Here is a 12,517-nt window from a genome sequence, read left to right on the forward strand (position 1 = left end):
TCAGCTGTTTTCCTTGTCCTACATCTCATTTTCCCAAAGAAGCTTATTGAAGCATCACAGCTCCCTTTCGGCCCCAGCTTCCATCTTATGGGGAGATGGGAAAGAGAATCATTCTTTCAGTATGGCAGAAGCACAGAGTAAGCTTAGCTGTCTTTTGCAACAGCTCTATGAGTATTGTCTGTTATTTCAGAATTAGATCCCGTTCCTCTTGTTCTGCCTCAAGCACAGCAAAATTGTTGCACAAATATACTATGAGTATAGGACTCTCTCCTGGTTAGGCCTCTCCTGTTTTTCCTTTTCTCCTCTCTTCCACTGAGAATGTCAGCTAGCTTAAAGTGCAGCAGGACAGACCAATAATGTGAAATGACACAGGTGTCATGGAGAAATGGGTAATGTACCAAAGACCTTGCTCTTAAATATGTATTAATTTCATCTACTGAGATCTTGCTGGAGATAGATTTTCATGTTGTGCTGAAAATAACTCTTTTACAGAGGGTGGAAGTCTGGTAATGTGATAAATGCTGAACCTGCTTTTCTCTGGAGACAAAATCATAGCAGAACACTCTGTGATGATGTTGGAAGAAGAATTCAGATTTCTTGTTGGTCTTTGTTGGTGTCCCTATCCATGGAACTATATTTTTGCTCACTTCTACAAGTTGGATTCCTATTTTAAAGAATAGTCTCCTTGCTTCAATTTTCTTAAATGATATAATTTATTTTCCCATCTTGCACACAAATATAAACAGGATTCCATAATTTCAAAATAGATATATTAGACAGCACAAAACCTGAGCTTTCTTTCATGAGTTATACTCAGCATACTGGACCATGATACTCCATGTAGTATAGCCTAAGATAGCTCTACTGAAACTAGTGGAGCGGTCCCATTTTATTTTATCTTATGATAGGGAACTAAACCATCAGGGGGAATCATACTGAGCCAAGTTCTCTGTAATAACTAATTTTCTTCAGCTGTTAGTCAACACCTAAAGGCTTTAGTAAACTAGTGGAATGTAAAGAACTATTTGCAGAAATTAAACAAGAAGGTTTTCTTGTAGCCTATCATTGTCATGTAAGCACTAAACAGTGAGGTGCTCTGTAATTTTCTGTGTAATTATATAATTGCTTCTTTGCTTCATGTTTTCATTCTGGTTCATGGGCAAATGGAGATGTCAAGGCAATAGGAAAGTCAATTTTCTTCACACATTTTTTTTACTTTTTATTTTTTATTCTTTCTTAAACACCATTAAGCCAAGCAAGATAGCATTGCAAAAAATAATGATATATCATAAATTACTGAGAAAATGTGCTTGGATGGTTTGCCCACAACCCAAGGAAGCTATACCATAAATCCTTTACCATGTCAGTGATGGGGTGAAATTGTTTCCAAATTGTGTATGCACTTGATAGCCATATTAGATGATAGCTTTCTAAAACAAAGCCCATTCTAGTAACTTTTGGCTTGCTTCTTGCTCACAGATGAAGACTGGTAATTGGAAAAACGCTACAACAAACAATATTGACTAGCGAGTTTCTTTTAGGAAACTTCCTCCTCACGCTCCCTGCAGCTAATACAGTGTTGCATAGAGCTAAAATTCAGAATCAGTTACAAAGCTTGCCTTTGTAGGACACCAGAGACACAAGAGTTGAGTGAAATCATTTTGTTTACTGAGATTTAAACTGAGAAATATGAACTAATGCAAGAGTCAGAACAAAATTGAAATATCTGAAGTGCAAGACTTAAACACTGTACAAAATTCATATCATCATCCAACACACATTCCATTTCTAACCCATCAGTTTTGGGATTCATTCAGGAAATACTTAAAAACAGGCTTTTTTTTTTTTTTTATGGGTTCTGTTGAGAATGTTTCTAGCACTTGTACAAAACCTAATGATGATCATCTGTGTCATCTTGTGAGGCATTCTTGAAACACAGCATTTGTTAATTAACAAATAATAGGTATTTTCCTTCTGTGAGTTCATTTTAATTGGCTATTTATGGCAGAGTATTTAAGTGTTCCTGTCTACCACTTCAAGGAATATTTCTATAGTGTTGATTTTTTTTTTCTCCCCTCTGTCAGTAAATATAAGTGTATGAAATGCAACACAGAAATACGACTGTAAATTGATCCTTTATTTTTACTTCCACATTAAGTACTACTTTATTCAATAGGAATTTTGCTGTTTATTCAGAATTTATAACTGTCTTCACCAAAGTGAAAAGCATATCCTATTTTATGGCATGCCAGCTTCAAACTCCATGACAGCAGAAGTAGACCCAGTAGCTGAAAATGGTACCCAAAAATGCTACAACACAGATAATTCAGATATTGAAGTTCCAGACTGAAGGATTTTTCCAGTTAGTTTACCTGACAGGTATTATGTGCCATGTTTTATCATTAGCAGTTTATGTTTGAAACTGTCATGAGTAACTTTGTGAAAGATGTACTTTGAAGACAAACACTGTTAGTTGTAGGTGGAAGTAGAGATTTGTTTTGGATATGTTGGGTGACAGCTGTCACTCTTTTACCCAAATGTAAACATTTCGCGAGGTTAATTGCCTTCAGCAAGGGCCAAGTTGAAACTCAGGAGGGCCCATTTTTTCCTCAAGTTCTACCCAAAACCCAGGGAAAATAATAATAAATTTTCCTGTGTTTGGTGACGTAATTTTCCCTGTTGGCAAGCACAAGTAACAGAGATTAGCAAACAGCATTTTAAATAAAGGGAGAAAAGAAAACTCATGAGAAAATAGTTAAGTGGAGTGGAAGATAGTACTGTATAGCTCTAGCAATACCAAATTTGCAGTCTTCTGCTGGGGAGGCACTGCTTTGCCAGCTGCTTTTTTTCCCCTTCTAAGGTAGTCTTCACTCAAAGTTTAGGATTATTGAGTTTTGCAGGGCAGCAAGGCCGGGGCAACTTCAGCTTTCCCATGCACCATGGAGAAATACTCTTTTCCAAGACCTCTTTTCTACTTGCTAACCTTTGTACCCCATACTGAAAGCAAATGCCTTAGATAAGGCTAACACTCCTCAGTCACAGTTAAAAAGGCGTAACTGACTTTGATTTCTCTACAGTCTTGCAGTTACAAACTTTTCTCCTTTATGCTAAACTTCCTTTTTTTTTTTTTTTCCTCAAACATTGAAACAACATATGCAAAACAAACATGTTTTGGGACTGTCTACCAGTCCTTTCCATTTATTGCTCCTTTGCTCTCCCAGTTGTCAGCCAGACTCCTCTTCTAGTTTGGCTTTCTTTCCCCTGAGGAATTCTTGTGGTGGGAGAGAGTGCCAGAGATTTGCTTTCACATTGGGCCTCAGCCACCAGTGTTACCCAAAGTTAATGTATATTTAATACGAGACAGACAGTAACCCTTTCTGCCAGCCTCTGACCATGCACCAGATGGAGAATGCTGCGAAGTAATGTCCTCTAACTAAATCTAAAAGCCCATGTATCAACTCCTGATTAGTGGTAGGGTGAGATTACTAGGGATGTATGTCTATACCCCTCTGTTTCTTTGCCAGTTGGAATTTATCCATGCTGTTGGATATCTACAGAAGCAGACTCCAGAGAACCTTCTGTTTTTGCAGTAAGGCAAAGCTACTAGAGGTTTTTTTCTAGTAGCTTTATTTCCTGCTTCAAACAGTCATGTAACACTTCTGTCTGTGACTGATGGTCATGATTTACTGGATACGAAGTTGTAACTTCTCCACAGTGGCTGTAAGATGATCTTCAGGTGTGTAGCTGCACATTGAATGAATTTAAGTTGCTTTAGGAATACGCTATCATTTTCATGGAAGTTTGATTTTTTATATTTGTTTATTTGTTTCTTCCTTCATGGGTCAGCAGAGACCCAATGTAATATAGTACTTTCTTTCTGGGAAGGTCTTTTGTTTTTTTGTTTAATTGATTTTGGGATTTCTTTAATCAGTTAAATACGGTTTTAAGTTCATCAGGTAGTAAAAAGGTTGAAATACTAAAGGAGCCAGAGAGAAGTGATTGAGAAGGTCTTTTTGAGGATGACAGTTCTGCCTTGTAATACAATACTGTTTCTCATGGGAGTGGGTGGGAGGCCTGCCTAAATTTCCTCTTCCTGTTCTGCCAAATTCCCCAAATTGCATAACTATGTATTCTCCCTACGCAGTGGTACCCTTGGCATCCCTAGTAAATCTGCAGGGAAGCAGGGAAGCAGCTGGAGGCTTGAGGGTGGACCAAAATTGGTAGAGGACAGACTTGGTTAGCCAAAAAACAAAACAAACCCAAACCCACGAACCAAATTTACTAACTCTCCCATGTATAACAGAACAACACAATACAGATTTAATAACATACACTATTTTGCTCTAAATGCACTCCATCTAGGAAAAATAAGTTTATCGGGATAAGCAAAGGACCCATGGGGAGTTCATCAGTTCAGTTTCAAGTCACAGGATGTGTTTTACTTGGCTTTGGAGCCTTCTTGTGCAAGATTAATGTGAAACTGCTGAAATGCAAACTGACAAAAAGACATATTTTTACTGGTTGGTGCTTTTTCCTTTGTGCCTTTATTTTCATTGGGAGGCCCGATCAGTGCCTTCCCCATCACCCCTGTCTTAGACCAACAAGAGTATGAAGTACTTCTTGGCTTCTGTGAAGAAATGAAAGAATGGTTGTTGGAAGAGCAGCCTGACCAGTGTACCTCATAAGGATGTAACCCTGAAGTCTTTTGCGTTGTAATATCACTGAATAAGAGGAGAAGAATTTGGACCTCATTAAAGAGGAGTGTCAATCATAACTATCCAGGGGTAAGGTTTGCTTGAGTAAGAAAGGAAAGATTTGCCTCCTTTGGAAAAATATTTCTGGCTCTTAACAATTCAAGTAGTTCAATTCATTACTTTTGAAGCTTTGCTAAGCTGTACTGGAGCCTACCCTAGCCATGTATGCAGACCGAATATCATTAAGACAATAAAAAAGCAAGTACACCCACAGAGGTTTTGATAATCCTGCTCTGACTTTCTGTACACAGCACCTTAATAGGCTCAGTACTGTCACTGGGATTATTCAAGAGATCAGGTACTACTCAGCATGTGTAATGGTTGGAGAATCTGGCTCCAAATGGTTTCTTTTTCTCTCATTGCTACAGGAACTGGAAAAGACAAGGGTGCGTGGGCGGGCCTGGAGTCCCTCCAAGGAAAGTGTGAGGCCTTGGGCAAAACAAATCCATCAGGTCTCTCATTTCTTCCAAATATAGGTCTGTTCTGAGCGATAGCCAAACTCAAGTATAAACTCCACATTCAACCATTTCAGAGGGAATACATGAAAAAGACCCTATGGCCTACAGAATCCATCTATAGAAAATATTTTGATAGTTCTTCCGCTCTGGCATTATCTTCCACTTAAAAAGAAAGAAAAAGAAAACACACAAAACTGGAGCACATGGTTCAATTTTCAGTGTAAAATAACTGGTTGATGAAAATAATATTTCTGAAAACAATCTGTTGTGAGCTATCAAGCGTTTTTGCCTATGTACCATTTGGCAGGAAGTACACAGATAAATTATTACAATATGTAACAAAACAAATTGCTCTGAAGAGAAACAGTATTTGTGTGTGTGTATAAGTGGGATAAGTAGAATTAAATCCATAAAAGTATGTTGAGCGTTCATCATTCATCACAGCAGAAATACCCTGGAAGCAAAAGAACTCACTTCAGCTCTGTCCCTGTCTGAATCTCTAGCAAAAGAGGTTTTACAATATGCAAAATTTTTCCTGAAGTAAAACAGAAAAATCCTATATTTCAATTAAAAAGAAAGAGCTCAGGATGTTCCTGCTGCTGAGAGAAAGGGGTCTCACAGATATTTTGCCAAGACAGTTCCAAATTTGTCAGGCATCACCACATTTTAATAAAATGGAGCCATTGCAGCAGCTCCCTAGGTCTTGAATACTCTATTAGTGCCCATGGGAGAATTTTCTGAAGTGCTTATGGACATGAAGATTTAAGAGACAAAATCCCATTAACTTCCAATAAGACTGTTTCTTTAGAGCCTGGCACATGTACAAATTACAGTGAGATAAGCTCTGTATGAAATAACAGCATGCAAATTGCTCTGTTGTGACTTTCTGTGTACATGCTGTTATCCCACAGTGACCAGTTAAGGCAGAGTTGATGACTCCTTTTCCATCAAGAGCCAAACCACCTCACATTTACATCAGAGTTCAGGCCATGTATGCTGGCAGTTAGTGGATAGCAGTGGACAAGCTGCAAGCTTGCTCTCTGCCTTATCCTAAATACACTTTTGAAAATACAAGTAGGGTTTCTTAGCTGCACGGGATAAATCTACATTGACGTCTGTGGATTACTGTCACCCAACTTCAGCCATGAGATCCACATTGCCCCTACTTATGTCATACCCACAGCCTGCTTCAATGTTGTCTGTTTGTGCTGCTGCTAAGCAGAGAGGGAATCCTTCCAGGCATGAGCCTCCTTTTCTTTTCCCAGACTAGTCTCTATTTGTAGATAGTGGAGGAAGGAAGGATTCTAAAACTGCATGAAAGTCTGGAAAAGGCAATTAAAGGATTGTTTCTGTAAAACATGACCTACAGAGTGGAGATAAATTTCAGGCACATCTGAGAAAGGAACTAGAGCAGGAAGCAAGATGAGTTGGATTACGTGACTGGTATTGTATCCATAGCAAGGCTATATGGCTACTTTTGTTTGATCTTAGGATTTGCTCCATCAATAATAAATATACTTCAATTTTTGGTTATTACTAAAAGTCATTATAATGCCAATGAAAAACAAAAATCTTTAAATGTGTTTAGGACTATCTGCATCACATGATCTACACCTACATCAATGGGACTCGCTCTATTTCTTATAGGCTTCTTTGAAAATATTTTCATACATTCATCTTTCCTCTCTCCAGAATCCAAAATTCTTTTTCAAATCAAGCAGGTATGCCACAGAGCCACAGAATCACAGAAATCAGATTTTCTGCCCTTTTTGCTTTTTTTTTTTTTTTTTTTTTAATCCAAGAATACATATTCTGTGTTCTCAAATATGACAGGAAATTATTTTGCCACATTTGAAAGCTACTGAAAAATAAGACTGTCTAAAAAATGAATAGCAAGCAGAAGTAAAAGGTCCCTCTTACAAACTCTTGCATTTGTACATTGTAAAGGAGTCATTCATAGTTTGTGAACACAATAGCTGATAGTAATTGCTAGCAGAAATGAGCTAGCTGCAAGGACTGTAGGCAGCTGGCCAGCCTTAAAGATTGTGATCTTGTCATTTAAGCAAGAAGTAAAAGATTTTGTGACAGAAGAGTTACTGAGTTATTTTGTGACCAATAACTTCAAAAGGCAGCAGGTGAACAAAAAACCTGTAAAGGTCCAATAATAACAGGTAAGTACACACCAAACAGCTGCAGCTTATATCACCTACCGAAAACTGGAGTAATTTGAGCTTTTTTGTCATTTAAATATACTCAGTAGGAATGCATTAATGTGGCTAAGTCAGCAGCCTAAATTACAGTGAAAAGATTAGCTTGAGAGAGCTGTTTGTGGGTTAAAGATGCATGCAGCTGCATGTTTGCATGCATCTACAACTTCATCACTAAATCTTCAAGTGCTGCAACTGCCTACATATATATCAGTTCCAGGTGAGATGTACTGCTGCAGTTTTAAGAGAGATTTTCAAGGGCCAGGCAGAGATTTTTCAGGTCCTCTTCCATTTGACTGAGTGCCCTCTTGACTTTCTGTGGTGTGTTCAGAATCTCTACGCTGCTGGTGAATGGATCATAGTGCAAAGAAAAGGGCTTCTTGATCTTCATTGAGTAGTTTCTGTGGGGGAAGGAGACAGATCTGCTAGTTCAGAACCCACTTCTCCACATATAAAACCTGCAGGAACTAATTTATCCATATGTAGGCATGGATTTATCAGGGTAGCCCTGGCTACTGTGACACCCTCATCACTGTCACTCCATAAGGTTTTCTGGTGCATTATATCCTCCCCACAGCTGAACTACTTGCAGCCCAAAAGATCTGCAGTGCCTGCCTCTCAGCATGGCTGGCTCAGATCCGTCTGTGCTCTTACAGCTCTACGTTAACACAGTTCAGAGTTATTACAACCACAAGCTAGAGGAATGCAGAAACACAGCATGTCTGCTGCCTTCACTTCCAAGAAATAACCTGGAGTAGCTCTTTCTGCATAAAATCCTAAAAACCTATCCATACTAGGCATACTGGACTATTTTGCCATCTCTCTTGAAAGGAAAAAAAAATATTAAAAAAATTGCTTGCCATTTTTGACAATGTTTCCATTAAGTACATGCTGGTAGGAACCCCCTGTACTGATGTTGCCTTATGTTTTCCATTCTGACAGATTCTTGTGCCTTCAGTTATTTTGAGCAGCTTTGGCTGAGCAACCATCCTGAAAAAATGTATGAAAAACTTTAAGTTTGAGAATGGTGTTTTCCTTGTCCTTTTAAGTTCTTTTCAGGTCTGCCTGAGTCAAAAGCTCTTGAAAATCTCTCTTCTGCCAGTGAGTTCTCAGCTGCATTTTAGCACAGTGCCAAGATAATAGCTAAATCTGAACCCGCAGATTTAAGATGAGGAGCCTAATTTGCTATTGTTATAACCTCAGCAGACAGTGTTTTGGGGCAGGAGGTGGGGGAGGTTGGGAAGAAATCTGGCCCAAGTTCTCCTCTTCTAATAAATTTCTCATTTCAGCTCCTGCATGCTCCCCAGTAGCGCCAGCTAGAATTGCTCTTGTTATTCTAACTGTTGGAGATTGAGGCCCAGAATGTTAAACCCTTTTTAAAAACAACAACTTATTACATAACAGTCACAGAAATGCATTTAGAAACACCTCAAGCTAATTTGAAATAATATTATTTAGATTGCAGTCAACTACTTGGTAGAAATCAGTCTGCCTGTGAACGCTGATTCTGCATTCTTGCACAGATATAATCAGAGGAGAAAGGCAATCTTGTTTTTAAGACCCCTGCTAATCCATGTTAATTCCCAAGTCTGCTATAAAATTTCTGTGTGACCTTGGGTAAGTCAGTTCTTCACGACCTCCCATTTGTCTGGAATACCGCATAGGCACCCTATTTGTGGGATTGCACTCTACTCTCACTGTTCAGTTGCAGAATTTACCTCAGAAGTTGATAAGATGAAGTATTGCTGAGACAAAGCATTGGACAGGATATAGCAATACTTAGCTATGGCTTTTTATGAAGTTTTTCTCAGATAAACACTTTCACATCTAAAAAAGCCACTGTGCAGCAGAAATGTGTGTTCAAGCTGGTGTGTGCAACGCCCCCTCCCCCCCACCAGTGAAGTTACTTACTGGAGCTTGGCCTTGGCATCTTCAAAACTTTCTGCTATGAAATAGACAGGCTGGAAGGCTTGATCCTGATACGGGTGAACTGCAGTCACTTCTGGATCAAAAGGCTTGTATTCTGGCTTGTTTGATAAAGCGTACTTTGTAACAGGAACAATGAAGGTTAGAATAGGTAAATGAACATAGCAAGAATCAGTCTCTACTGGGCTGTGAAATACTCATGGAATAGCTAAAGGCAGTATCAATTCATTTTCTTTCACAGGTGAAAGCTGTTTTTCATAAATAGTAGTTAAAATCAATAAGTTTTAAAAAGAAGAAGAAGAAGAAGAAGAAGAAGAAGAAGAAGAAGAAGAAGAAGAAGAAGAAGAAGAAGAAGAAGAAGAAGAAGAAGAAGAAGAAGAAGAAGAAGAAGAAGAAGAAGAAGAAATTTTCTTTATTACACTGATGTATTATTGGATACCATATACACATTCACAAACAGGGAGGGTGAAGTCTACGCTATAATATAAAATATAAATATCTACCAAAATATAAATATCTATCAGAAAAAATAATCTCAGCATCATGCTGTTTTCTCAGCCAATAGCACAGAAGAGTCTGCACGCTATTTTGAAGTCCCCAGACCATGTTACGAAGCTCACATTTCCTGCTGCAATGAAAAACAGAATGATCTTGGTATTTTCTGCACAGCTCCCATGACATTTAAGCAGCACTAAAGTGTCCCTGAAAGCCAAGCTATAATTGTACACTATACTCTGCATGTGTATGTTTGTGATTTGGGCCCATGGAGTTTCTTCTGTAAGTTCTGCTTGGGTTCTTCTACATTTTACCCTCAGGCAGATGGTAGGATCATAGAAGCTAATTCTGTCCACACTGCAGTCTGTAGGCACCTTTACAATTTGTATAGACATACTGGAAAACCCTTTAAACCAGCCAGCAGCAGAGATGGTGGCAGTGTGATTTCATAGGTATTAGTATTGGTAGTTTAGTACCTGTGCAGGGTCCTAGGAAGGCAGCACAGCTAAGGTTCAGAAAAAGTCCCTGCACAGTTTGTCTGCCTCTGCAACCCGAGTCAGATAGGTTAATGCTAGCTCAGTTACAGTGCCATTTGAACTGTGCTGTAGATGTGCCTCAAAGCTGGTCTGGCCTCCAGTTAACCATGATGGTGAGTCCCATGGCCACTTCAGTGAAATGCCCTGTATATAAACAAAAAGGAAAAAGGCAACTCCTCTCAGGCAAAACCAAGACCTTTTTTTCCATCCTCAGCCTGTACAGTGGGCCCCCATATACCTACAGACATCTTATAGTACCAGCCCATTTTTGCTGTCTGCCTGTTTGTCTTTCTCTCTTTTTCCCCAGTCTTCAGAAGGCTCCTTTCACTATTTCACAATGCAATCGCCAACTCCCATGATACTTGTAAAGGGCTGGTAAACTGGGTGATGCTTTTCAAGACTTTGTTCAGACAGTACCCTTAAGCACATTTTTAGATGTTTTACTGAACTGAGCCTGAACTCTCCATCATTGGAGGCCTGCCTTAACCAGTAGGTCAATTTGCTGCAGAACTGGTGCAGAAATTCATATACACTTAAAAAAAATATATATATGTATATATATATATATATATATATATGTATATATGTATATATATAAAATGCTAAAAGATGGTGTTTTTCCTGTTCTTCATTTGCAGTGTGTAATTGAAGAATAAACCTTGGAGAGCACTCATACAGTCTAAGATGGATGGTATACACAAACATAAGGCTGCTCTTATAATCTTAGAAGCTCAGGGGACTAATGGGAAAAGATTTTAGAAACTCAAAACCTGACAGGGGTCCCGCTATGCTGTCAGTGCTGAAGCAGAGCTGAAATCCCATTGATTTTAGTGGAAGTTCTGCTTGAAACCGGATGGCCTGAAAGGCCTCTACAAGTTAAGTACTTGTTGTGCTGCAAGAAAAGCATATGTAGCACTGACTGCTGCCAGAAGTGTGGTATGAGCCATAAGATTTTACAGTATGTAGGACAGAGTCCAGCTGAGTGTTAACAGGAGAAGCATTTTGGATAATGCAGAACAGCTGACAGAATATAGTGAAATAAACAGTGCAATACCAAGAGCTATTGGGGAGGAATTCTTACAGTTCAGAAGAGGCAAGGTTGGCCAGCAGTCAGACCCATTACAACTGTTCAGTTTAGACTTGGGTATGGTTATCCTGTCCTTTCCAATACCTAGCTGCTGTCTTTAAATGATTTTTTAGACAACATGGATTTAAGTGCAAGTACCTTGCAGAGGGTGTTTCATCTCTACCTCTTGTTATCTGCCTTTCCCTATGTTGTTCCCCAGGTTTGGGCAAGATAAGCTCATACATAGAAAATAACTACCCAAAGTTGACTTCAAACTGGTCAGAGGGGGTGCTGTGGAGAAAAGGAAAACATTTTGAAGACTTTGTAGTCAGGATGTGGTTCCTTGGGTTACAGTCATACACTCACAGACAGCCAGTCCAGGCTGCAGTTCAGGGATGTTCCTAGACTCCTTGCTGATGCTTAATTCTCAATAATATTAGCTTTATGTTACACCACTCACCCTTTCCAGCTGGTTAGATGTTATCTTCTTGCAGCCAACCATCTGGCCTTAATAACTCATGCCTTTATTGGCTCCTTAGTGCCCAAATCACCCTGCTATAACTGATCTGGAAGCCTCCAGTGATGAGGAAGCCCCTCCTTTGCCCAGCTTACTGCATGTGTCTCCATGATTACACAACCTGCAGTAAGCCTGGCTGTGCCACTTTTGCTGAGCCTCTAGATGATATGAAATTGAGTTTGGGGACTCCACACATAAGCCCACGTCTGGACTGACACTGAGAAAGCTGGCAGATAATTATCAGGAAGGACAATGTCTTTCTCCCAAGCAAGAGTGAAGCTTATCCAGACCTTTCTTAAGATCTAATCTAAGACTGCAAAATGAGCTCTTTAAGGAACTAAAGGCTATCGTTAGTGTCACTATCTTCCAGTCCAAGTTCAAGGAACATTTTTTATCTCATCTCTAACAAAACTGCCTAACCACTGCTGTATTTCTAAAACAAACAAACAAAAAACAAACAACAACAAAAAACATAAACAAACAAACAAACAAAACCCACACCCTTCTACTGAAATAGACACTGCATTACACATATTTCCTCTCTTCAGGTGTGAAAGA

General features: G+C 39.1%; 1 protein-coding gene and 1 long non-coding RNA gene across 3 annotated transcripts in view; one reads left to right on the forward strand and one right to left on the reverse strand.

Annotated features, from left to right (window-relative positions):
• Positions 1 to 12,517, forward strand: part of LOC137846258 (uncharacterized) — a 98,819-nt gene that overhangs the window by 11,756 nt on the left and 74,546 nt on the right. The gene's annotated exons all lie outside the window — the stretch shown is intronic.
• LOC137846254 (tyrosine 3-monooxygenase-like) overlaps positions 2,123 to 12,517 on the reverse strand; it is a 38,289-nt gene continuing 27,894 nt past the window's right edge. The window contains exons 11-12 of the mRNA XM_068664109.1: positions 9,331 to 9,464; positions 2,123 to 7,820 (exon numbers count right to left, since the gene is read on the reverse strand). Coding sequence (XP_068520210.1) covers positions 7,661 to 7,820; positions 9,331 to 9,464 — 294 coding nt within the window. The 3' untranslated portion in view covers positions 2,123 to 7,660. The remainder of the gene's footprint in view (positions 7,821 to 9,330; positions 9,465 to 12,517) is intronic.

This window comes from Anas acuta, chromosome 1 (genome assembly GCF_963932015.1).
Source record: "Anas acuta chromosome 1, bAnaAcu1.1, whole genome shotgun sequence".
In the NCBI taxonomy this organism is placed as follows: domain Eukaryota; kingdom Metazoa; phylum Chordata; class Aves; order Anseriformes; family Anatidae; genus Anas; species Anas acuta.